This window comes from Archocentrus centrarchus, chromosome 9, assembly GCF_007364275.1.
Source record: "Archocentrus centrarchus isolate MPI-CPG fArcCen1 chromosome 9, fArcCen1, whole genome shotgun sequence".
Lineage (NCBI taxonomy): Eukaryota > Metazoa > Chordata > Actinopteri > Cichliformes > Cichlidae > Archocentrus > Archocentrus centrarchus.
Window position 1 is genome coordinate 13,136,856 of NC_044354.1, and position 27,767 is coordinate 13,164,622.

Here is a 27,767-nt window from a genome sequence, read left to right on the forward strand (position 1 = left end):
ATACAGAAATTATTTTCTTTTCTTTTTTTTTTTTTTTTTTAAATATCTTCTATGAAACTTTTTTCGGAAAGGCCATTTGACTGGAACTGAGAGCTTAAAGTAAGAATTACGAGCTTTAACTGTTTCTTATTAATCTTCCTGCAGTCCCTTTCCGTAAAAAACACAAAAAGTTCCATATTAAAGCCAAACAGGACTGCTTTCACTGCTCTAACTCCATATTAGAGCAAGCAAACCTCTCCCTGTCACAAATTTACACACACTATCAAATCTTTAAGTACATAGTATTTCCAGGCATTAAAAAAATATACTATAACTCCCCAACTTTGCGCAAAACTGATATTTGTTTTTCCAACCAAGTCATTTACAGTTTCAAATAAACAACTTTATTATAGTATATTATCTCTGTAACCCCCTGACAAGCTGTGCAAACGGTGTTAACATATTGATAAATAAACGATTTGAAGAAGACTGCTGCTTCTCCCAGAATGATACATCCACCTAGATTACCGTCTCACTCACACAAACCCGGGATATCAAACATCTTTCCTCCAGTCAATCACAAATCAAACTTATTTCATGTGTAGCACTTTTTCTGGATGACTGAAGAGATTCTGTAGAGACCATTCTCCTGTAAGAGTGTTTAAGGGGTGGTGTGGACAACAAAGATGCTTGGCAAAAACAAGCACACAAAATGCACGCACACGCATAAACTAGGACCCCAGAAGCACAGCGTAATCCAACATGATGTGCAAATATAGTGATTGTGCGAACGAGGGTTTGGAAAACAAGGCTTTAAAAGGTCTGGTCATCATTACAGGAGTCGGTCCAGTGGCCAAAGACCTCACAGATGTCGCAGTAGGGCCGTTCCTCGCCCTTATTGCCGTGGTAGGTGGTGTGTGGAGGGGAATCAGGCATCTGCGTTTGTGTGGGACAGTCCTCTGTGTCATGGAGGTCGAAGCAGTCGCAGATGTCGCAGAAAAGCCTCGGGGGAGGTTTCTTCTTCGCAGGTTGCTTGTCGTGGCTGCAGAGGAGGAGAAGAGGCAGCTCAGAGTCACCACCACTCAGTGTGCATCATTTTAAACATGAGAAAGTTGGTTGTGAAATGGACTTACCTATCATAGTTATCCAGCTCACTTGGATTATTTCCATTAAGGGAAGCAGCGGCCATTGTCTCCAGTTTGTCCTTGAGTTCCTGGTTCTTCTTCTGGAGGTCCACAATGACTGAATTCAGGAAATCAATCTGTAAAGGAGACAACAGTAGCATCAAGGCTGCTCCTGGAGAACAAGCAGTTATCCATCAAATTTCTAATTAATTATTATAAACAGTTAATGAGGATTTTCCTCTTAGATTTATTGGATTATGTGCTAAGACTTTGCTTACTAAGACAATGTGGATACTAACTATAGTAATGTAACAACACAGCAACTGTGTGTCACTATATATTCCCAAAAATTAAATCCTAAAAAAATTAAAAGTTTGTGAATGGCTACTGAGAGTCTTCAAAGAAAAATCAAAGCTTGAAATGAGTTACAGCGAAAGCCCGTTTATGATGATCAACTCTGATGACTGCTAATTGCTCTGTGATAACTGAATTTTAACAGAGTGCTCACTGAACACTTAAAAGGTTTGAATAAATCAAGCTTGATTCATCTTTTGAAGACGTTTTGTCGTTTTCACACCAAATAATGTGACTCAACCACATGAAACATAAGAGCCATAGTGACAGACAAACATGCACAAGTGAAGCTGATGAAAAACAATAACAAACCGCTGCCTGATGGTGGTGCAGCATTGCCAACATCAGAGACAGGGCAGAGGAGAAGAGTTGGAATTAAGAAGGAGAAGGGGAAGGACAAAAAAAAAAAATTGAAATTCAAATTAGGACTTCTGCTGGACAACAGACTCAAGTCATCACAGACACATAATACAGTATAACATTTTTAGAATAAACACAGGAGGGAAACTCGTGCCACTGATAACACACCATCATCCCTCTGCTGCTACTGAAATGCTCAGAGGTGGGACGATAAAAGCGTGTTACCAATTTTTTTTGGTTTTAATCAGTCATCACTGCTAGGACCTGATATTATAGAAGCTTCACATACTTTCAGTGAAATCAAACGCCATTAAATTCACCTCCATAAAACATTATACTGTAAGAATCAAATGAGTCAACAGAACTATAAAAATCCACTGCCTGCTGCTATAAAACAGAAGTGCTGTCTCATTTAGTAGTATTGTATGAGCAAACAGCCCAGTCAGTCACAAACAACATTCAGTAAGTCTGTTTCCATACGACTGCCTCGAAATGGCAAACCAGACAATTTAGTGGGCAGAGTAGGAAAGCATCATTATGCTGAATGTTTTTGTTTTTTTTTAATTAAAAAAAAAAAAAAAAAAAAAAAAAAAAAAAAAAAAGAAAGCAAAACTGTCAGTCTATTGATTGGCATCATTCAGGAGTGCAGCGGTACACACCTGACTCTCTGCAGTCTCCTTGTCCTCCCTCATTTGGTCCAACACTGCATCACCTGGAAAACAGAAATAAACTAGTTTTTTGTTTGCATTTAACTAATTTTGTGAGATTAAAGGGTTATTAAGGTATGTGGACCTGGCCAAATCACAATAGTAACTCCAGTCTGAAGCACAAGCAGGTCTGTAGAGCTTTGATTAAAATCAGCCTTAATAGTATATTTTCATTGACTCCTTTTGTTATCAGTATGCTCTAAGTGCTACACACACACACACACACACACACACACACACACACACACACACACACAGCTAAAAAAAATAAAAGCAACACTTTGAAAACACATCAGAACAGCAAAAAAATATATATAAATAAATCACGGTGGATTCCTGTACCAATAGGACTGAATTCAAAGACGCCTCAAAAATCAAAGTGAAAGAATGATGCAGCAGACTAGTCCATTTTGCCAAAGTTACATTGCACCAACTCAAAATGGTACTCAGTAGTCCAGGGGATATCCAGTAGAGTCCAGGTATCACCTCATAATATAGTAGTGACACTAACCCTAGCCAAATGCAAAACTAGTGAAAAAACAGAACAGATGAGGAGGGATAAAATGTCAGTTGCCTCCACCTGTAAAATTATTCCTGTTTTGGGGGTTGTCTCGTTGTTGCCCCTTTAGTGCAGCTGTTGTTGATTTCATCAACACCAAAGCAGCTGAAACTGATCAAAAGCCCCTCTCCAAGAATTGACTTGATGCTATACTTGGATTAATAACTCTAATTTATTTTTTTTAGCAGTGTGGATTCTCTGCTGAAGGAATACATTTTATATATGCAAACTATTGAGCAGTAAATGACTAATGCTGCTGAAGGAAGTCATGCTGCCTTTGCTGCGTTGTGGGAAGAACCGGGAAATTACACATCAAATACCCCCTTTTTTTATGCGAGCATGCACAGAGCCCGAAGCAGAAGCCTGGCTTAACAGAAAAAGCTGATAGCCACTGTTGTAATATACATTATCTTGGCCAGGTGACAAAAAGAGAGCCTGGTTATGCTGAACCTGATTTGTAGTACACCCCTCAACAGTGTCTGCTGTGCAGTGTTACCTGAGGACTGATTGATGGGCCCTGTGGCCAGGTCCTTCTCCAATCTCTGAACACGTTCCTGTAAAGTAGCTTTGTCCTGCTCCAAGGCATGAATTTTACCCTGCAGTGTCTTAACTGAGGCACTTTCCCCATGCAGAACAGCCAGCTATGAAGAAAAAACAACCCATGCTATTATTCATAGGAACAAAATTGTTCTTTTTCATCACTTTATTATTTAAACAAACATTGTGTTTTTAAACTACAAAAGCACTGATACAAATACAATCTCAGACAATCTTCAAGTCAAAATTTGAGTTTAGTCCTCCACATGAAGTTCAAAAAAGAAAATGAAAGCATACAGAAATGTGTCACCACCTCCAGATGTTTCATGTTAGGTGTAAGATCGTTTGTAAGCAGAAAAATGAAAGCTGTGCCACATTTTATGACCCAGAAGTAACTTCCTGTTGCTAGCCTCCGAATTTAAAGAAATGAGCCTTGAACCGTTAATTAAGGTTATACCAACCATGACAAGGAAATGACTGTGAAAGCCACATACAGCATTTAACAGCTAGCTAACATAAAAACATTCCTTTGAACAAACACTTAGCGTTCTAGTGCACAGAATCAGTCAATTAAAAAATGTCTTGATTTTTCTGCAGCATCAGATCAAAACTTAAGTTTGTGCTTTAAAATTGTGAACTTGCTTGAGTCAGTTATTGCACAAGACACTTGACAGGTTTGTGATGAAATTACCTCAGTCTTGAGGTTTTCCAGCTGCTGGTCCTTTTCTGACATTAAGGCACTGTTTTTATGGATGGACTGCTGGAGGGCAGTCTTCTCCTTGTCCAACTGTTCCTTCAAGGCGCTCTCACTATTTCACAGATTTCAGGAGACAGAGAACACTTATTTCTATGGACAAAATTTTGCTATTTGTTAGATAGCAAATGCCACTGAATACGATAAAACTGAGATCCAGTACGATGGACTTTGAAGCCATCAAAGAACATGTCATGCAGATGGGATGGAGCTGTAGGATAAATTACAAAGATTAATGTCTTATACAAGTTTACAGACATGTGGTCAATATACACTCACCAGCCAACTCATTAGGCACACCATGCTAGTACCAGGTTAGACCCCCCATAATTCTAAATGGTATAGATTCAACAAGCTGCTGGAAACATTCCTCAGAGATTTCCATCCATGTTGACATGATAGCGTTTTCACAGTTGGTGCAGCTTTGTCCGCTGCACATCCATGATGTGAATCTTCTATTCCACCACATCCCAAAGGTGCTCTATTGAATTGACATCTGTCATGTTCAAGAAACCAGCTTGAGATGTGAGCTTTGTGACATAGAAGCAGTATCCTACTAGAAGCAGCCATCACACTGTGGTCATAGAGGGATGGACATGGTCAGCAAGAATACACAGGTAGGCTGTGTTTAAACGATGCTCAGCTGTAGCTAAGAGGCCCAAAGTGTGCAAAGAAAACATCCTACACTATTAGACCACCAGCAGCAGCCTGAACCGTTGATAACAAGGCAGGGTGGATCCATGCTTTCATGTTGTTTACACCACATTCTGACCCTAAAATCAAAATGTCACAGCAGAAATCAAGAGTCACGCCAGATGGGGTCTGTAACTGCAGCTCACTTTTCTCTTTTTAAACCCTAGAGGTGGTTGGGTGGGAAAATACCAGTAGACCAGTAGTTTCTGAAATACTCAGACCAGCCTGAACAACCATCCCGAACAGCCATCTCACATTCAAAGTAATTTTAAAAAAAACCCCTTTTTATCCCCATTCCTATGCTCATTTTGTATCTAATGAAGTGGCCAGTCAATGCATATGTGGCCTGTGATATGACTGACATGGAGTAATATTAAAATGCACAAAGCAAAGTACCTGAAGGCATTATTTGGCAGGCTTTAAAAGAAAGGAACAGCATGATATTCACTTATATCACCAATGTACTGTATATTTTCAAGCAGATGAAACAATATGCGCTTACTTTGCTTATAAACAGGCTTTGAAGTGGACCTATTATGCTCATTTCTAGCTCCATATTTTTATTCTTGCACTGTAGTAAAGTAGCACTCTATGACCGACACATCAAATAATCCATCATTATCTTGCACCGGCACATGATACATCCCCCAAGTTCTGTCTGAAACAAACTCATTCAGTCAATCTCCCTTTCTTTCTTGGTCACTATCATTTGCTGCATCTTAGCTTGTTTTGAACTTGGTGTTCAAGGGCCCCACCTCCTGCCTGCCAGTTTGGAAGTTATGAAAACAAGCTGAGGAGAAAAAAACAAACAAACAAACAAAATAAATAAATAAAAAGAGCAAGATTATAGCAGGATATCTGGGGTTTTTTTTTTTTTAAATATTACATTCACTAGCTACTTGTAAATAACTGTGGATTCAGTCTTTCAATCACAAGCTGTACAAAAGAAATGTCTATCTATGTCCCTGGTAACAAGTGTGCATGAGGGAAATGCAAAGAATTTCCATACTTGTTTTCAAAGCCGTACACAAATACGAAGCCAGCCATACGAAGTCAGTGGGACCACAGTAGTCACTGCCAGAGCAAAGTTCCTCATTCTAGGAAAAACACCGGATGAGGACCGCAGCACGAACAAAATTATTACAAATGTGTGCAATGAATTTGTAATGTTGTTGCCTATGAAATTGTTACTTTAAAGTCAGTTGCTGTCTTTAAAGCAACTTTGGTGCATCAAGAGAGTGATGAAACAGCAAACAGATGGAATCAGTCTGCTATTGAATAGGGTGTATTTGGCAATTATATGCAATCTGTTTGTGGTAAAATCACAAATCTATTGCCATCTAGGCAAACAGAAATTCACATTAGCAACATACATTCAGAGTCCAGCCAGAATGTCGACTCTATGAGGGCTATAAATTTCCTCCACAAATAGTGAGGACGGCAATTTAACTGCAAAATGATAGACGCTCTAACCTTGCTTTTGTATAGGAACATAACCAGAGTAAAACCAGCTGGTAACCAGTTGCAAAGAGACCAGCACAGACTGACTCAGACTCATTGCAGCGTGTTGCCAATCTGTGTTTATTAATTAGATGGCATTCTTTTCAGACAGTCTCTAATTTGAGACCTGTTCAATTGCTTGTCGATCAAAAGTGGTCACCGAATTTACCAACAGATAAGGAAGGAGTAGTGATTGATATTAAACACCAGTGTACAGTAGATCTTGAAAATTTGTGAAAAATCAAAAATCTATTTCCAATATTTTGTTGACCATTGCCAAATGAATGTTCATGACAAGTTTCAGAAGAGTCAGCCTAGGAATAAGGGAAGAGTAGGGATTAAAAGGTAAACATTAGTGTATAACATTTCTCAAAAACTTTGAAAATTAATTTTTAAAAAATTTAAAAAGTCAAAAGCTGAAAATCCATTTCCCTGTTTTGTAGAACCTTACCCAGAGAGTATCTGTGCCAAGTTTCAGAAGATTTCAAACATAAATGCCCAAGGAGTAGCAAATTTAGCAAAAAGTTGATGGATAGACGGACGGCATCAGAGAAGCTCCGCTGACTGTCGTCGACTGAGCATTTAGAGCAGTCTGAAGCTTTTAGCTCAAAGGGATTACTTGCACATAGGCTGACATCATTTTAAACTTTGGTCAAGTTTAATATGAACATCCTCTTTATAATAACATAATCATAGAAAATAAAAGCATAATAGGTCCACTCTGCCTGAATCTCAAAATGGAGGCAGATTATCTTACCTTTGCTTCAACTCTTCCAACTGGTTTTTGAGTTTTGACTGCTCATCCTTAAGCTAGCAAAGGAAAAAGAACAGTTACAATTCAATCACTGTCTACAGATTAAAAAAAAGTAAATAAAAAAAAAAAAACTCACTGATGTGGGTTTATTAAGATTTAAAAAAAAAAAAAAAAAGTTTTGAACCTTCACAAGATCACTCTGGTCTCTGTGTTTGTTATCAAGCTCCTGAGTCAGTTTGTTGTTTTCATCTTGCAGTGTCAGCAGGGACTGCGACTTCACATTAACTGCTTCTTTAAGCTCCTCACTGGAGAAAAAACATCACAATTCAAGCAATTCTGGCAACTCACACTCACTGCACACTGGCTTTTCTTCCCCATATCGGTTGCCTGTTTACTATAACCTGCTAACTGTATTAGTTGAATACAATGGGAAAAAAATAAAATAAATATGTTTCTGTAACAGAAAAGGTGAGGATGAGGATGGACTCACATTTCCTGGCACATACTCTTGGTCCTCTGAGTTTCAGTGCAAAGCTGCTCTTTGGATACATTAAGGTCTTCTTGATACTTAGTACTGTCTTTCTTCAATGTTTCCAGCTTTAAAAAAAAAAAAAAAAAAAAAAAAAAAAAAAAAAAGATACATTTAGAACTAGAAGATTTACATGGAAAATAATTGACTTCACACCATTACATATACAGTATTGCTTGATGAGAAAGGCCAGTTCACCAAAGGCTGCATTATTAGCAGTTCCTCTACAAAGACCCATCTCTTACCTGGGTCTCCATTTCCTGCTTGGAAGTCTGCAGCCCTTCCAGCAAAGACTGGACTTCGTTCTTCTGCTGAATCAAAATGGCCTTCTCTTTTGTCAGCTGTTCGAGAGCCTCAGCAGTCTTGCCAGAGGCCTCTGTAGCCTAAATGGTCAGAACAACAGACTGAAATTAAAAGCAGCAGATGGTTGGTTACCACCACCAAGTGATTTTAACCAACTAACTAAAATTTAAATAAATTAAAAAAAAAAAAAAGTGCTGATTTGATTAAACTACCCATAATGTTGTGACATTCAATTTTCTTATTTTAATATTACTTAATAAATTAACTAAATGCTTAATTATTTCCTAAAATGGCTAGACAATTATCAGATGTCAGATTCTTGCAATTCTATTATAGTCTGCCTGAAAATTAACAACAAAAAAAGATTTCACAGTGAGGGAAAATAATTAGTACATTCTGACTCTTGAAACCTGTGGCCTCAGAACGGACACTGACAGACAAGTCAGATAATGAACTATTTAAGCTATGGTGTTTCTAAAAATCGCTGTTATCATTGAGCATGATACAGATCACCTCACACCTATGTAATCACAATCGAAAGGATTTTTTTGCCCAACAGTTGATCACGTTATAAACCCACAGGCTAAGGCTGGGAGCTAAGAGAAGTAGACAGTGATTAGTAAATGGAAAGTGTTAAGACAAAAAGAACAAAGGGACAGGGCAACAAACAAGCAGGCATGCAGTGAGGGTAACATAGCCCCAGCCATTCTAACATGTGTTAGTCAGTGATTACTACTGGAGGAGAAATACCTCAAGCTGCTTAGAAATGGCATTTTTTAGCTGTGATTCCAGCTCCCTGACTTGCTGGATGGCGCCATCTCTCTCCACCTGCAGGACATCCTTCTGAGCTGTTAGATGTGAGATGCTGGAGGAAATTTCTTCTTTTGCAGCGGTGGAAACAGATACCTCTGCAACAGCATTTTGATACTGCTTTTCCAAAATTTCTTTGGCTGTCTGTAGGGCCTTAGCATCAGCCTGTAGTTGCTCCTGACTAACCCGCAAACATTCCAACTCTTCAAGAAGCCTTGACCGTTCTGTAAGCCAGTTCTCTTGGTCCATCTGGAGAGAAGAAATCCCCTGCTCTAGTGCTTCCTTCTCTGTGGACAGTGAGGTCATCTGTCTCCCCAGCTCCTCCAGCTTTGAGAATAATTCAGCTTTATCTTTTGTTAACTGGGAATTTTCTTGTTCCTGCTGCTTCAGTTGTGTTTTCAAAGCCTCCATGTCCACCCTAAATGACTTATTTTGCTCTTCAACATTGCTGAGGTTAGATGAAATTTCTTCTTTTTCCTGAGCAACTTTGTCTAAATTTTTCTGCAGTTCCTCAATTTGCTTGGAAAGACAATCATGGTCAGAAACTGCTTTATTCCGTTCATTAGATTCAGCCTGTAGCTGTGTCTCAAGCATGTGCTTGGCCTCGGACACTGAATTAATCTGACTTTTCAACTCTTGGATCTCCTGAAGCAGCTCCTGGTTTTCTTTCTGCAAGGACTGCACTTTTTTCTCGGCCTCGGTCTGTAATGACTGTAGATGTTCATGTTCTTCTGTAAGTTTCTTTACCTGACTACCAAGCTCCAAATTAGCCTTCTCAAAATCTACTTTTAATTTACTGTGCTCTTCAACAAGTTGTACTTTGTACTTCTCAAGCATTTCATTATCAGAGTTCTGTTTCTGCAGTTCATTTTGCAGGTTAGTCTTTTCCCGTTTCAAAGAGGTCAACTCTGCTTCAATCTCCTCTTTTTGCCGTTTGGTTTCCTCTAGCATTGTTGATAAATGTGTCTTCTCCTGAATAAGGTCAACATTAGTTCTGGAGGAACTAGCCAATTGGTCCTTCAACGTTCGGATATCACCAGCTAGCTTATCACGTTCAAGAGAAACAGCATTTTTCTCAGATATGGCCTTTGTGTGCTTCTCTTCTAACTCTCCCTTCTCCTCAGTCAAATGCTCATAGTCCATTTTCTGCTGTTCCAGTGTTGAATCCAGGCTCATCTTCTCTTTTCGTAAAGCATGTAGAGACATCTCTGTTTCAGAATTCAGAAGGCGAAGCACCTGCTTCTCTTGCTCAAAAGATGATAAAGCTTCATCAAATTTCTCCCTGGTCTGGGTCAGGTGTTCTGTTGATACTTGAAGCCTTTCCTTCAATTCTTGTATCTCTCTGAGAAGCTCTTCTTTCTCATTAGAGGATTTTCTTTGGATTGCAAGTAGGTCTTCTTTCTCCTGTAGCAGGTGAATCCTTTCAGAATCAGTCACTTTACTGCTTGTCTTGAACTCTTCAAGCATCTGGACCAAGCTCATTTTTGAGACCTTAAGTTCTTCACATTCACGAACACAGCTCTCCAAGTCTTTCTTCATAATACTAAGCTTATTCTGGAGCTCCTCCTTCACATTCTCAAGGCTCTTTTTGTCCAGCATGACTGCACTGATTTCAGAGGACATCTCTGCTTTCTCTTTTGTCAGTGTTTCTGCTAGGGCTTGGAGCTGGGTATTCTTCATTGTAAGGTCTTCTTTTTCTAAATTCAGGGATTTCAGTTTTGCCTGCAACTCAGCATTCTTAGCATCAAGAGACTTTTTGGCATTTCTAGCAGAATCTCTCTCTAAAATTAGACTGTCCTTCTCACACATGTGCTTTGACTTGCTTTCATTGAGGTCCTCTTCAAACCGGTTCCTCTCCTTGCAGACTTTTTCATAATCCTCGAGTAGCTGCTTCTTTTTTGCCTCAATTTGCTGAGTGTCCTGTTGATGCTTTAGCAGAGAATCATTCTTCTCTGCATTTTGTCTTTGGAGCTCCTCAATTTGGGCCAGGTATTCACTTTTACTTTGTTTAAGATCTTTGATTTCAGTCTGTGCTTCTTGAAGGCAGCTTTTGAGCTTCTCAAATTCCTTGTTCATCGAAGCCTTCTCTTCATCTGAATGCTTCTTGGTGGCCAGTAGTTCCTCTTGATGTTGTGTTAGTTCATCTCTGGTTATAAGCAGTTCTTTATTCTTGTCTGAGAGTTCCTGGTGAATAATATCAAGGGCGGAGAGCTTAGCCTGCACATCTGAAAGCTGCTTCTCCAGGTTGCCTTTTTCAGCTTTAAGATCCTCATTTTCCTTACACACGTTTTCCAGATCTAGGCTCTGCTTTTCCAGTTTTTTGGACAACTGTTCAACATTATGCTTGTAGGAGTCAAGCTCAGCAGAAAAACACTAGGAAAACAAAAGATGAAAGAAAAAAAAAAGGAAGGGAGTACTCAAGGAAAGGAATGAATGAATTCAAAATAAACCAAGCAGATATGGATATCAGTGATATGCAAATGGAAAGGTTAAGCTGCAGAAGCATAAAAAGATCACACCAGAGCTTACACGACAATGATTTTCAAAAACTGTACATAAAATATATATATCAAGAGGCTGAACATTTTCACTTCAGCTTTTTATTTAAAGACAGCTATGTTGATAGCTATCTGGACAGTGATGCAGACAATGCATCTGAAATGAAGCAATCAAGATGTGATTTGAAGTCACTTCCATTGTTAATTCAAATGGTTAACAAAAATATTCCCTCAGTTGCTTTGGGAATAGTTCCCTTTAAGCTTCATGGGCACAATGTAAAACTCTCAGTAACAGAGTCATCTAAAATATTTTGCTGCTTTATTATACATTATCTCTCCATTTCACAGGCTCAAAAGTCACTGGACAACAGTCAGATATTTCCTCATGAAATAATAATCACCACAGCTTCATCTTAGATATGAAGTGGACATGAAAAAACTTACCAAAAGAAATAAAGATTTAACCATATGACCTTGACCTTCAGAAGTTGATCACTGCACATTATCTTGATATGGTGAACTAGTAAAATCTAATGTAAGTAACAGTGACCTTTATCTTGCTTGAGTGATCCACTTACAATCACAACATTGCATTGGTCATAAGCTATCTACCCATGAAATTTGGTGAGTGTAGGTCAAATAATTCACAAGTTACTGAGCAGACAGTTTTTCTATTTTTAGTAAAAGTGACCTTGATCTTGACCCCAGTGACCCCATACACAATCCCAACTTTGCTTTGGTCATAAACTCTCTTTTAATCAAATAAATCTTTCAAAAAAGCAGAAAGGGCCTGCAAAAGCATCTCATGGAATCAAATTCTAAATTTGATTAAGTCCATGGGTTCCAGCAGCAGTCAACTATAAAAGGACTTGCATCCAATAACACTCAAAGGTTGAAATTCGGAATTTCCAAGTATTTCAATGAGTGCCCTACAAAGGGTTATTGCTTAATCTAATACTTTAGTTAAACTGTTGAATTTAAAAGTCACATCTTCAATCACATCTTGATTGTCTTATTTGGAAGACACTCCGACTCAAAAGAAAACTCATAATGCATTTTGTGAGTACTAACTTCAGAAATGCCGGAAATTTAAGAAGGGTTCACAAAATTTGTAATGCACATCACTGGCACCATTATTACGAATGCCTTGTATAAAAGTATAGACACACAAATGATTCTGGGCATTCCCATTGCACAAACATTTGCTAGATTTTATCATCTCATGAAAATTTAATGTGAAGTGAACCTTTTAAGCAAGCATTGATTAATTTAGATAAATTCCTTCATTCATTTGTTCAAAAGTGAAAATGTTCTAATACATAAAATTTTTTAAAAAGCAGGCTTATGAACCATGCTATCAGGGGCACTATACAAAAATTATTATTAGTATTCCTATTATTGTTAATCAGTATGATTTATTTAAAGATAAATTTTAGTATGCCTTAATAAATGGGAACAATAACTAAAATTGTTCCCATTGTTTACACTTTGTCATTTGGGTTTTGTAATTTTATCATTCAGATCTAAAGTCAGCAAAAAAAAAACCCCAAAGAGGTCTGAAAACTTTAAATCTATGGCAATCCAGATTCAACTGATGATAAACATACATGCTATCTATCCATAAAGCATCTAAAATAAATCATTTCTCTTAAAATACAGCTGTACCCCTGCACGCATGAAACCCATTGTGCCATTCAATACAGAGCTGGTTATTAACTGTAATGTGAGGGGCAATTCATCACAAACAATCTATATGGCAAAAAAATAAATAAATAACAAAAAAATAAATAGTTAAACAGTTTTGTTTCACATCGTTTCTGTGTAAAACTGCTAGAGCAGGGCTCTTCAACTCCAGGCCTCGAGAGCCCCTGTCCTGCAGGTTTTAGATGGTTCCCTGATCCAACACACCTGAATCACCTCCTCAGTATGCAGTCAAGTTCTCCAGAGTCCTGCTAATGACGTCTATATTTGACTCAGGTGTGTTGAAGCAGAGACACATCTAAAACCTGCAGGACAGGGGCTCTCGAGGCCTGGAGTTGAAGAGCCCTGTGCTAGAGGCTATCAAATTTTCTCCTGATCATTTTTGATGAGACACAAAAAAAAAAAAAAAGGAAAAAAAGGTGTTTGTGCTTACCTGAGCCTGCTCTTTGTATGGCTGCAGTTCAGATACCATCTTCTCTAGCTCTTGGGTTTTGCTCTTGGAAGAGGAGAACTCCTGCTCCAACTTGTTGACCTGACACTGCAGCGTCTCGACTTCCTTCGCGTGGAGCTCAGATGACTGATTCAGGGATTTCTCATGTGAGGCCTTGAGTTCCTCAACTAGCGTCTCACCCTGTTTAACAGTCTTCTCCTAGAGAACAGGAAACAAGAAAGGCAACAACTAATGACATTAAAATGAATGAAGAACACAGGTTTTATTGATCTTTTTTTTTTTTTTTTAAATGCAATGAATACCAAGCAGTATATTTTATATATAAAAGTCTGTCGAAAAACTGAGTAATTCTTGCCATCAGTAAACTATTTTCACGTTAAATGAAGTGTTTGTGAAATAGAGAGGCTGTAAGAATTTCACTCACATCTGTGACTAAAAATAGATGTGTGGATTGTAAAATGCTAGCTCAACATATATTTCAATATATCTTTTTTGTGACTGACCATGGTCGTGATCTTCTCCTGAAGGCTACTTAATTCAGTCTGATGTGCCTCTCTAGTCTCTTTCAGCTCCTGCTCTTTGTGGGACACTTCCTGTTGCAGTTGTTCATTCAAGCGTGCCACCTTCTCTTTCTCCTCTGCTAGCTGATTCTGTAACTCCTCCAGCCTCCTGGGTGATGACAAAAGAAAAGGAAGACATGCAGTGACCAGCTGGATAAATTAAAAATAAGGTGAACTAAAACAAAGGCAAAAGAAGTATCCATCTTTCATGTGATTAAGTAGTGTAATCAGGTCATATTTAAGGATGGAAAATTCAAGTGTGGTACCTTTCTTTCTGTATGAGATCTTCATTCATTTTGGTCAGCTGTACAGAACTATCACCTGATGCCTTCATCATGTCTGAAATATCATTTTCCAGCTTGCTTTTGTTTTTTGAAAGCTGTTCATTCTTTTCATCTGAGGCCTTCAGCTTCCTCTCCAACCCTGTAAACGAAAACGATGAGTTTGTTCAAAGGGAAAACAAATACCAGGGCTTTCAAATTATGCCGGCAGCAGGTGCATTTTCCACCTACTCCACCACTCTGCGCCGTCTACATTTTAATTTTCCTAAAAACTTTTTTTTGCGCCGTCCGCTCTCTCCATTTCCAGTGCCATGTGGACACGCGTTGCAATATTTACGTTCTTTCAATCTGAGCCATTTGATTGGTTCATGACTGCCATGTGACTATTCATATCGTCTGCTGCCGTCATGCTTCGGTCTCGGTCATAAGGTGCCTGCTACTTTGGCATGCCCCCCTGCTACTCCAAAACAATCTGAAAGCCCTGAAATACACACTGCTATGGAACAGGGAACACTTCTTTCATTTAACAGATCAATACAGCACTGATGTGCTTACCAGCAAGCTGACTTCTTAATGACTCTGATCCTTGGATCAAGGATATGCATTCCTCTTCCTTCTTACTCAGTTTCTCAAGTGTTTCTTTAAAAACATAAATATTAGAAAAATTTACAAACTAAAAAAAGAGAGCAAATGATGTGAAAACAATGCGTGGAAACAAACACAGAATAACTCGGTATGTCATTTACCTTGCATAGTTTTTGATGATTTAGTCTGCTCCTCTGTGCTTTCAGTCACCTTTTGTTTCTGTGGCCAAAGTGAAGGAAAAGTACACTTTATACAATTCTGCACTAGACAAACCATCAATATGTGATGTTTTAACTGTTTGATCCAGAGATCAGTTCATATATTTGATGAGTTGATATTAGCTGACATTGGCTTACTGCACATATATATGTAGATATGTTGTGCAACAATAATAACCAGTCATAAGTGACAAGAAATTGCAGCAGAGAAATACCAAAAACCAGGTCTCACCAGGCCTCTAAGCTCTTGTTCCAGGGTGTCCTTCTCATGCTTTACAGCAGTCAGACTCTGGTGTAAAGTGAGGACTTCCTGCTGTTTGCCCTCCAACTGAGTGTTCAATTCAGCGACCTTTACCACAAAGTAAAATGCAGGGCATAACTGAACAAAAACAATTTTATAAAAATGCTACACTAAACCAATGATAATGATATCACTTAGATAAAAGATGGCACTTAATAAAAGTGGAGTATTAAAATGGTGATGAAATTAATAAAAACCCACCTTAGCACCCTGGTTGTCTCCTTGGCTCTGTACCTCACTTAACTGAGCCTTCAGATCTACAAGCTCCTGGTTACTTTGTGCTACTTTGCTGCGCAGAGCCACCATTTCAGCCATCTGTTCTTTGGTTTCTCTATCCTTGTCTTGAGCCTGTTGTGCTAGCGCTGCTTCCTTCTCCTCAAGCTCCTTTACCCTAATTTCAGCAGCATGAAGCTTTCCAAGAACATCCTCCATCTCCACAAGATGCTGCTCCTCTGTTTTTTCAACACTGGACCGGAGTGACTCCTCCACTCGCTCCTTGTCCTCAGTCAGAGCCAGGACCTGTTCATTCAGTGCCTGCAACTCCTGAGTCCATGCTGAGGCTTCAGCTTTGTGTTTGGCTTCAACCTCCTCCAGAGCTGACTTGTGCTCCAACTTCAGCTTCTCAAGTGCACTTTTGGTTTCTACGAGTTCTTCTGTCTGAGCACCTGCACCTTTGCTGAAGGACACCTTCAGCTCTTCCATGGCTTGCTGGTGAGAGGTAACAGTAGCCTCCAACTTGGAACGCCACAGTTTAACAATCTCAGTATTCTCCTTCTCTGCCTGACTTAAACGCATCTGCAACTGCTCTTTGTCACCAGACAGCCTTACAGATGTAGCCTGAAGCTGAGCAACTGCCTCACTGTGGATTTTTTCTTGAGCTTCTAGCTTCTCCTTGTATTTACCCAGCTCTTCCTGATGACTAGTTACCTGGGAAGACAACTGATCCCTCAGAGAGTTTATTTCTTCCAGGAGGGGAGAAAGAGTGGAATTCGAGTCTTCAGAGCCCTGCTGGATCCCGAGACGCAGCTGCAGGTCAGCTACCTCTCTTGTTCGAAGCGCAAGGTCCCTCTCAAGTTCCATAATACGGGATCTTTCTGACACAGTAGCAACCTTTAAAAGTGGGAATATTTTATTTAAAAACATATCTCAAGCTAGCCCATTACATTTCTGTGTGCAAAAAAAATATATTAATAATACAAAAATTAATAATTTACTATTTAAAAATTGTTAAAGTTATTTAACATGCTTCCTGGGTGAGAAATCTTTCAATTTGCTTTCTTAATGAGAGGGATACAAAACATTTGATGTTAAAAATAAGTCATTATACTGACCTCTTGTGGTTATAAAGTATATGGTCCAAATAATGGAAGTGAACACTGAAAGCATGTATGGAGCTACAGCAGTGTGTAAGACATTTTCCACCAAGTGTAACTAAAAAGTGTCATCACTGATAAATACATTAACTAAAAATATATTTTATGGAACACTGACAGGTCATAGTACTTTTATAAAATCAATCAAGTTCTGTTATAAACCTATCATGCTTTTAAAGCTACTGCATATTTTAACCTTCCCAAGCCCTTTGTGTTTGATACAGACAGTTTTCCTCCTCAAAACTATATTTTCACTGTGACTGTAATGCTAGGTAGATGCATAATCTAGGAGGTGGATCAGGTTTTAGACTAGCAAAATGCAGGGACACCAAATAAGCAGGACAAATGGATGCCAGGAAGGACTGGGAAAATAGAACATAGGATAACTGGGAAAATGATTAGCTTGGGACAAGGTGGGGTAGGAGTTCATCTGTCTGGTTAAGCAGTGATACCAGTAAAGAATCTTCTAGAAAATAGAAGTAAAACAGCTGTTTCTCTAGACAGCTGACAGATGCATATGGTTAATGTTTTGGAGGTCATAACAAATTAATATTTTTAATGCATGACTTTGAGTGGACCAGTGTAAATTTGATATAGCTTAATAGTTGAAAAGGGGTGACAAAAGTAACTAATACTACAAACCCTGACATTTCACTTGCATAGTAACTTTAAGCAGAAAACTGGTTTATTTACATTTTTTAAATTAAAGATGTACAGTTTTCTATTTTATGATTTAATCTGTTTTGTAAAATCAGGGTTATTTTTCTTATGTAAAGCTGAGGGGAAAAAAATGCATCTGTAGGGTACATTTACCACAAGCCCATACACAGCGAGAGTCCGGTTACTGCTTGCCACCTCTTTGTAACTGTTGCACATTTTTTGGCCAAGGCCCTTTTTTCCCAATGCAACATGCTGCAGAGCAGAATTCATTACCCTAGTGTCTTCTAACTCTCTTTGGAGTTTCTCAGCTTTGGTCTTTTCAAAGAGCAGGCTCTGTTCAAGCTCCTTAATGTGGGCATGCTCCAGTCTGGTCTGCGTCTGTTAGTAAACAAGGGGGAGAGGAAGAAAACACACCAGTGCCACCATCACATGCCAGCCCAACGCAGACAGAGAGGAAGGGAGACAGGAGAGAGGAAGGAGGGGTTTGGATAGTGATGACATTGATAGAGTGTGTGTGTGTGTGTGTGTGTGTGTGTGTGTGTGTGTGTGTGTGTGTGTGTGTGTGTGTGTGTGTGTGTGTGTGTCTTTGTGAGTGACTGGGTGAGATTTTGAAGGGTTGAGGGAAGGACACTGGGTGGGTGTGGATAGTGGTGGATGAGTGGAAATGAGAAAACACCCCCATGCAGAACTTTCAGGCTGTGCCATAAACAGCTGCAAATAGGGATTTTTCAAAGAAACTGTGGGGAAAAAACACAAGCAGCGAAGATGTGGGGCATGTAGCATGGATGTGCAGGATGAGTATGTTGATGGAAGCAGTTTACAAGTAACCATGCAAAAATGTCACCTGGTAAACAAATCACACTGGTTGTTATGATACAGAGAAAATTTGATAATGTGTGCCAAGCCAGCAAGTAAATCAAGTTAACATGACTTCACCACAGCATGGAGAGAAGGCAGTGCTGGGAGTTTCCTGCTAATCCCTGTATGCCACTAACACAAAGTCAGTGCATGTTAATATACAGAAGATGTCCAAGTTCACCTATGACAAGACATTTGTTTGCATTTATCATTTTGGCTTTATAAATGGCTTGTAGCACTGCCAATACCAACACTGCTTTCTCTCTTTGGTGATGAGGCCACTGTCCACATTTTATATATTAAGTATTATATGAGAAACCAGCAGTTATCAGACCACCATGTGCAAGACTTGTGACCAACTTCATGGCAAATCAATCAGTAACAGAAACATTTTGGGCTCAACAAATAGAAAGGATCTCATTGGACTTTTCATTATTGGCGCTACAAATATGGATTTTTATGGAAACTTAATAAAGCATTACTTTGAAAAAAATGTTGTTCTTCTAATTTAAACACAATGAAAGTTAAAAAGAAGGTTTGTTTGGAAAATTGAAATAGCACCAATTTTAAATGTGCATAGACCACAGGTTATCCCAGGTCTTCAGTGGAGACAACTGGACAAAAAAATAATGTAATGTTTACTGTTTAACAATTTGATGCACAACATCCAGTCAATGGTAAGGAAGTTGGAAAGGTTTGATTAGGAACCTTAAAAACACACATTACATCACATTTTAAGGCTTAACATGAGTGTTATTCCTCTTTAGTTGCAGTGGGCAGGCTCAAAAATCAGGACTGTGACTGGGTAGTGAAAAAACAAAGAAGCATTTCCAGTGGTTCCATGCTGAGCACTGGACCAACATGAAAGACGAGGACGGGAAGGAAGAAGAAGCAATAAGATCACGTCACTGAACAGGGAGGCACTGAGGGTTATAGCTCAACATTAGTACACCTTCTCTCCAGCTTCAACTGTTAGTACACATGTTTAAAGAGAAGAAAAATGGCTTTTCTAACCCTTCCTAAGATCTATTTTGAGCTAGGATGCCTTCAGAGTAACAGAGGTGGTTTCCTGTGCAACACTGTGGAATAAATAAGATATTAGAAATGAACACATATTACTGAGCTATGGCATTCTCATATTGCAACTTGGGACAATTGAATCTAGAAGACTGAATTAAGATTAGATTAAGATTATGCTTATTTACAGCTCAATAGTTTATTCTGGGGCTCTAGTAGAGAAGCTTTTCACAGTTCAAAATAATCCTTTTTTTAACCAAACTGGACCGTGGAGGAACCCCTCCAATTTTGTAAGCTTTACCAAATTTAAAATCCCTTTATTTTGTGTATTGTGAATCCTGGGCACGGTGATTGAGCGTCCACTGTTTCAGAACTGTAAACTTAGATATAAAGTCAGTAGTGTGTATCTGTGCGGTGTATTTACCTCCAGGTCTCCTTTGGTAATGCAAGCTTCCTCAACACGAAATTGAAGGTCCTCCACCTTCCTATTTAATAGAAAAATATTAACTCTAGTGGGGCACTAACAACCTCTTAACTGCAGTGATCAAGAGCAATGCCAACTGAGACAAACTCATTACCTCATGACTGTAAGATACAACAGCACTCTGTGCTGCCCCCACTCTCCCCCCTAAGTCTCTCAAATGGATCCCAAAACAGTAAAACTAGAACCTGAGTATCACTCAGTCACACAATTCTTACCTACGCTCCTCCTCAAGCTGATTCAGCAGCTCCACCTTGTCTTTGTCCGCAGCTTCTACCAAGGCACGCAACTGATCCATCTTTGCCTCCATCTTTAAAAAATAAATAAATAAATCACAGACAAATATTTAATAGAGATAAAATTAATAGATACTAAATTCTAACTGCAGTTTAGGATCAGTGACTGAGCTGACCTGCTCATGCTCATCCCTGAGCAAGGTAATTTCTTGCTCCATTTCGCCAACATGACTTGTGGCCTTGGCAACCTCTGCCCTCTCCATGTCCCTCTCAGCCATGAGCTGCTCAATATGCTGCTGCTTCTCCTTGAGTGCCTCCTGCAGGGCTGTGGTGCCTGAAATCTTTCGGTTATACCTTGATGATGTCTCTGTTAGCTGTAAAAAAGCAGAAAGGTAGCATGGTCATACTGCTGAGTGTGTCTCACCCCAACACTGCAGGTAATATACACTATATAAATTAAAAAAAAAAAAAAAAATGAGTGTCTCACCAGGCCTGTGCGACTCGGCTTAGCACTAACAGAAGATGCCACGGAGCTCATGGTGCTGATGGATGAGGCACTGGGGCTTCTCTTCAGGCCTGCCGGGGTGGCCACTACTTTCCGAACTGTTGTTTTTGCTTTGGCAGGCGTGGTTGAAGGAAAGCCAATGCGTGTGACTTTGTGCACTGGAGCAAATAAGCCATACTTGGGTTGGCACTGAAAATATCTGAATACAACCACAATAATAGATAATGTAAATAAATCATGGAGGGTTATGGTTGAGTTTACACACAACTTATTTACAGATCTCGTGGGTTTTGTACCTTGTGCCTGCCACTGCCCCATCATTTTTTCCTAGGGGCTCGTCCAATTCCACGCCACACCACTCGCCTTTGGCAAAGTCTGTTTCTCCAAGGAAGCGTACCACTCCTGCCTTTGTACCGCCAACCTGAGAGAATATACACCGAACATTAGCCAACATCTAATTCTCATAACAGATGACAGGATAAAAATTAATCAGCTTTGCTTGGTAATAAATCCCAAGGGAGATAATTCCATAAAAGCAACAGACACAAGCATGCCAGAACTTTTTGTTTATTTTTATTTATTTATTTTTTTATTTGGGGGGGTGGGCAACATCCAAAATAGAATGTAAATAATTTACAAATGATTTTAAAATGCACAGTTGCAAGGTTTACTAAATTTGGTAATGGTGAGCACATTTCCTCTGCTGCTCAATGAGTAACACTTCCTCTTTATGTGCTACACACGCCTGATTTTGGAAAGGGAAAGAAAAAAAAGTGGTGGTGGTGGTGGGTGGGGGGGTTTGAAAGGAGGATGCAAGATCCTTATCAGCATATATAAGCAGACCTACAGGACTGTCAGTAATACTGACAGTCAGTATACTCAGTGTTACTTAAACTACTTCCACTGACTCAGAATTGAAGGGTTGAAAGCATGAGTGAAAGGAACCAGGTTTCATTTGTTAACTTCCCAAAAACTGGAAGAGGGTTTCATGAGTCATTAGCTTCTCACAGCACTGCTGATGTTGCTAAAAATTTAAAAGGCAGAACTTCAGCTTTTTGTAACTTTGCTGAAATGTTCAGGGAAGGAAAACTGGAACAAACTGTTTTTTGTTTTGTTTTTTCCTTTTAGAAACTGTAATAAACTTTACCAACACACGGTCACCGATCTTCAGTTCCCTTTCCCCCTTCTTGACTGATCCGGTCTCTGAGAGGTTGGAGACAGATTCACTATTTGTGCGTGCAAGGTTGGAAGGTGGTGTAGCTGGTGGTGTCGCAGTTGTGGAAGAGGCCTTCTTGGCTACTGCAGTACTTGAAGGCAGTGCTGATTTTGTGGCTACACTTCCAACTGAGGGAGTGGGTGATGCCGCGCGGGAGGTCGGTGCCGTCTGAGTTCCATTAGCCTCCCCCTCTGTGCGAGACAACTTGGAAGGGCGGGTAAAAATCCCTCGCAGGGCTTCACACTGAAAGTAGCGCACCCCTGCCACCGACCCATCGTTCTTCCCAATTGGCTCATCTAGAACAATCCCTGCCCACTGTCCTGGGGCAAACTGTGTTTCTCCCAAAAACTGTATGTAGCCTGGCTTATTTCCATTCACCCATACTCGATCCCCAATCTGGAAGTTCTCCTCCGCATTCCCGGACTCTCCTGCACTGGCACTGGCACTTGCAGCTGCTTTGTCCACAACAGCAGTTTTAGCTGCATTTGGAGAGAGAGCAGACTATTTTTATTTTATTTTTTTTTAAAACTCATTAAGTAATTAACTTGAATCAGAAAGACCTGTCACAAAGGCAGTGCAAACACTCCAAACTCTGCTTTAATGCCTATTTTACACTATAAATGTACTCATCTATTTAAAAGTGTATACCTGCCCACTTAAAAGGGTATGGTTAGTAAATCTTGCATCAAGAATTACCAATCATTTATTCCACAAAGTCAGGAATCACTTTTCATGCTTAGGGTAAAATAAAAACAAAAATTCACATTGTTTCAAACAGGGCTATAGAACATTCAAATGCTATTCAGCTGAAGAGGTCAGATACAGATTCATACCTGTACTGGGGTTAGTCTTGGGAGCCCCTGTTCCAGGTGGCCTAGCTATCTTGCTAGGTCCTTTGATGCCGCTGGCCTTGGCTGTGCTCATGTTTCCTCCTGTGATCTGAACCACAAGGCCTGTGTTCGTCACTGGTTACAGATTGACCCCAGACCATCAAAACAACTGACCGCTGCTCTGTGATGGTGATGCGATTTCTCTCCACACCAAAAACAAATCAAAACAAAATCAAAACAAAAAGAAAAAAAAAATGAGGAAAAGGGAGAAGGGAGAAAAAGCGCTTCTTACAAAAAGGACCCTGTTAGGAGAGAGGGGGGGGGGGGGGGGGGGGGGGGGGGGGGAGACATTACTTGATTTTGTGTACCTTTACTCATATTTTTACTCATGAGTCAATAAACCACAGTGTACCATCTGCTGACTTCCCCTGGCTTTGATTCTGCTGCAGGTGCTTTTGGAAAAAAGAAAAAAAAACCAAAACAAACTTATTTAACTAAACTGCTAAACAGCAGTGTGCCTTTAAGCCATGCCCGCTGACTTTATTTTCAGTGCTGTGTTAATGGAGGCATTTTGTTATGACAACAAGTTCCTCTGCATACACATCAGTTAGACCTAAAAATACCATAGGCCGACCAATATGCAGTCTGTGGTACTGCCATCATGGACGTCTGAATAGCTGATAATGTGTGACCTTGACCACAGCGCACAAGCCGTGTCACAGAGGGTCTCTCTCAATCTATCATTCTGGCATCTAACATCATGTAAGGCTGGCTGGCAGCTTTTTATAAAACTAGATTACTGCAGAAACACAACCGCAGGCAGCAGATTATCCTGTTTGTCAGATTACCTCACCATATAAACAGACTGGCTGGATGCTCCATTTTCACAAGGTCTGCTTGTCACTTACTTGATTCTGTGACATCCAATCATAATAATAATATTTTATACATCTACTGGGGTGGCTGTAGCTCAGTAGGTAGAGCAGGTCACCTACTGATCGGAAGGTCAGCGGTTCGAATCCTGGCTACTCCGGGCTACGTGCCAATGTATCCTTGGGCAAGATACTTAACCCCAAGTTGCTCTCCGACCGTTCTGTCGGAGTATGAATGCGTGTGAATGTTAGGTAATTAAAAGCACTTAGCTTAGTAAAAATGGAAGTGCTTGTATGAATGGGAGTGCATGGGTGAATGCAAAACAGGTTGTATAAGCGCTTTGAGTGCTCATACTGAGTAGAAAAGCGCTATATAAGAACTGGTCCATTTACCATTTACTGACCTCATTCATTAAAAATCACACCAACTCACTGACAGATCTCCAGCATCACACTCCATTTCTCTGGAGGGCTGCATCACACCACTGTGAAGGCAGCAGAACAGGTACACAAACTCTGGTATGTTGGGTCTGATGTTAATCATGTAACCAACCAAAAGCAAGGAAGAGCTGCTTAATCACCAACATGACTCAATTAATATTACACAGGTATATAGTATGTTGACAGTTATACATATGTGGGGGTTTTTAATATGCACTTTGGCAGAACTGGGCCGCATTCAGGTATGGCAAGGAATCTTTGTTACCTGATTTGAATGAAGTCTGTGCAGTTTATTTTTGATCATCTGACAAACAAAAATGGATTTTAAGCTCAAGTAAATGAAACTGCACCACACCAGCACACTTTATTTTTCCTATTACAATACCAGAAATTTTCTTTTGGGGGAAGACAAAAGAAAATGTCGGTATATTATATGCAGAAAAAAAACCCTGCACATATAGCCATCCAGCCTAGACAATGTGCATATAAACATTACAACACTTTTTGTATGTAATCTGCAAAAAAAATTTATTATAAAGAAAGTCTACCAATACACATGCAAGAGTTTTTATTGTTGACACTTAATTCTGTCTTGGGCTTTGCCTTATCACCTTATGAGTGAAAACAAGAAGTTCAATGGTTTGAATAATATCAAGAAAATGATTTTTATCAAACTCAGTTATCCCTACAATCTGACTGCAAATGCCTGAAAAATCCCAGGACAATTTAACAAAAAAGCTGTGTCTGTGTTAAGAAATTACTAAGTGCTTTAAAAGTACTTCACTGCAAAATATACTGTGACGTGAACCTGTTCTGAGTCAGTCGAGATGCTTGTCTTCAAAGAGCAGAATTTAAATATAGGACTTGTTCAACAGCATCATGCAAACATACTTTTCATTCCTGCAAAGGCCTAAGAGCTGCACTACACTGGTTTACCCAAACAACCTAAGAAGGGAATCTCTCAAGCAAGATATTTCTCAGCAGAGAGTGAAAGGTAGCCATCAGCAGACACGACCCAGTTTGAAGGCAGTGCTCCACTTTTACCCCGCTGTGTCTTTGAGTGATGACTGATTAAAGCCCTCAGGTCAAAAAGAAGCCAAACAAGAAAGGCACTATGGCTGACGACTGTCTATGCATGTGTTCACTATCTAGTCTGATTGACCCATGAAATGTGGTAACAATATGAGATTATGTGTCTTATAGGGACAGTTAATATTAGAAGAAAAAAAAAGAAAAAAAAAAAAAACACACAAAGGTTGGCCACAAAAGTCGTGTGAGCTTGAACAGAGAATACTTCAGCTCTGAGTGGTGAGCTGATGCAGTCAGCTGAACATGAACCACTCACACTGAAGAATTTCTCATTGCAGTAATGTTAATCTTTTGCCACTGACTCAGTCTAATCTGTAGCTTGGGAAAAAAGCCAAATACCCAAGCTTTGCAAAAGTTAAAGAGATTTAATACACTGGTACAAGCAAAACGTATAATTCTGAACAAGACTCACTAAGTCACATGTAGTCTGGTTTTATTTTTCCTTTCTGGTGAAAATAAAAAGAAACAGGTAGACATCAGCTTATAAAGCAGAACTGAGACTTCTCAAAGTTCCACATTAACATAGCTGACTTCCATTTTCACAAATGCATACATTTGCATGCTAAGTGTCTGTCCAAGTATTGGATATGAGTGATATGGCTTCAAATGATGACTTCGTTGTCCTCCACCACAAATCAACGTCCAAGCAAAAAAAAAAAAGTCTTAATAATTCTTCTACATACTAGCTCAAAGATGGAAGGGGTTAATGGTTACACAAGTCAGACTGCCTTCATTCCACATGGTCTTCCAAACGGTTAATATTAGCTAGAGACTTTAAGACTACTGGACCAAATCCAGTTGTGTCTGACTGAGTTAAGTCTGCATTCCTGGCTGTCAAGGCATCCCTTTCAACTCCTGTTTTATACAAAAACCAAGTAGGGTGTATTTTATGTCATCCATAAGCAGCAAACTAACACCTTTACATCTTCAGATGTGTGAATTATGTAACTAGCACATTCTCTCTCCTGCATTTGCCACCTCAAGTTCTGGCTCTTCCTTTCTGAGGAAACATCTGCAGGGATATTATGTAGTCCCCTACTATAGCGCTAACAAATGAAGGCGTAGGAAAGTGCCAAAGGGACAGAATAAGCGCTAAAAGCATCCTGTGTCCTTTAGCTTCACTGGTTTTGAATTTAGCAATCCTCACTTTGCTGCCAGTATACTGACACACCCCTGTCCTACACAGATTATGTGTGCCTAGACACAAATGACACCTGGAAGGACAAAATCCAGATTTTCTGCATCTAATGTGTTATTACTAAGTTATCACTGTAGTGAAAAATAATACAGTGGCATGAAATAAATATAATGCATTCATGCCATTCATTAGCCCCCCTAGACCACAGTGTAAGCCATTTTCTCATATACCTTGAGCATCAGTAAAGTAAAGCTATATCAAGGAGGCCTTTTCAGTCCCAATGACTACTACACACCGAAGCTTTAGCCATGCCACTAGTCCAAACAAGCTAAGCTTTTTGTCTGAAACAAAAAAGGCTTAATTATACCAGCCCAAGTCACACCTTGAAACCGAAAGCACCTCCGCTATTATTAACAGCAGCTTCACTGACACTGCACACTGGCTGAGCTGTAAACTCAGTTATCTTTGTGTCAGGTCAGCTAGTTTGCCTGTAAACGACACTCGCCTTGTCATCTCTGTCTGCCGGTGGCTAACGGACCGAGGAGCTCTCGATGAGGTGGCACATCTGGTAACCCTGCACTGAAAGTCCTGTCAGCTAACTCACCTTACCAGCTAGCTGTATGGTAGCTCTTCTCCGCTGAGAATGGGAGACATCAGCACAACACCGGTTCAGTAGATTCACAAACCTACTGAAAACCTCCCAATAGCCGTCTAAAGGATAACGGTGTGATAAGCTAAGTGACTGAGGCAAATTCCACAAGTCCAAAAGTCTCCGCAATGTCACCGAAGCTCCAGCAGGGAACACTGCTGCTACAAGTTCACCCAGCACCACTAATTGTTAGATTAGATAAACTCTATCAAATTTATTCCCGTATAATGTTGTGGCGCTGAGCTGCCTTTACTTAACAGTCACCTCTTCGGGTTAAATGGATCCCGGTGGGGGGGCACAGACGTGATTAGTTGCTAAGTAACGCTAGCAGCAAGGCCCAAAGCAGTTCAGCGAGCCGGTGGTCAAGACTACAGCAATAAGGGCTGGTTAGCTAGTTAGCTAAACTAACACCTCAAGTAACCTCCACAACACCTGACCAACTTTCACCTATGTTTATAAGCCGCTGGTTTATACAGTAAGATATATGACCTCAGCGTGAGGAAGTACTGACCTGATGTATTTACGTACAGACTTCGTTGTCCAAGGGGGAAAAAATTACACGGCTAGCGAGCTAAGAGGAGAACCGCGACGACTTTTATAAGGAGTACGCTCGACTCACACACGGGGAGGTAGGCACAGCCCAGCGTGCGAGCCGCCTGTCCAACGGCCGCGGGGAACGTCAGGGGCGGGAACCGACCAAAGATGATATGTGCAGCAAGATGGAGCACTCCATCGCTACTGAGAGAGCAAAACGATTCAATTTTCAGGCAATCAACAATAAATAAGCTTCTTTCCGGAGTTGTTGATTTTTGTTTCTTTTTTGCAATCCATAATTCAAAATTTC

At 39.8% G+C, this 27,767-nt stretch overlaps 1 protein-coding gene across 7 annotated transcripts; it reads right to left on the reverse strand.

The window, feature by feature from the left end:
• Positions 1 to 27,595, reverse strand: clip1a (CAP-GLY domain containing linker protein 1a). 7 transcript variants are annotated; one of them, XM_030737048.1, is made up of 28 exons: positions 27,435 to 27,595; positions 22,738 to 23,036; positions 21,836 to 22,383; positions 20,985 to 21,109; positions 20,671 to 20,887; positions 20,360 to 20,557; positions 20,166 to 20,257; positions 19,891 to 19,951; positions 17,865 to 17,969; positions 15,760 to 16,668; positions 15,490 to 15,606; positions 15,201 to 15,258; positions 15,010 to 15,093; positions 14,440 to 14,596; positions 14,117 to 14,282; positions 13,596 to 13,811; positions 8,904 to 11,336; positions 8,096 to 8,233; positions 7,812 to 7,918; positions 7,506 to 7,626; positions 7,325 to 7,377; positions 5,464 to 5,484; positions 4,312 to 4,429; positions 3,580 to 3,724; positions 2,477 to 2,529; positions 1,770 to 1,775; positions 1,113 to 1,240; positions 1 to 1,021 (listed from the first exon to the last, which is right to left on the reverse strand). In XM_030737048.1, the coding sequence occupies exons 2-28, from the start codon at positions 22,826 to 22,828 to the stop codon at positions 793 to 795; spliced, it is 6,696 nt and encodes a 2,231-aa protein (XP_030592908.1). In that variant the 5' UTR covers positions 22,829 to 23,036; positions 27,435 to 27,595; the 3' UTR covers positions 1 to 792. The 7 variants fall into 7 exon arrangements, with proteins under 7 accessions (XP_030592908.1, XP_030592909.1, XP_030592913.1 ...); XM_030737049.1 differs by lacking the exon at positions 27,435 to 27,595 and adding an exon at positions 26,879 to 27,355; XM_030737053.1 differs by lacking the exon at positions 17,865 to 17,969.
• Between the last annotated feature and the right edge of the window lie 172 nt (positions 27,596 to 27,767).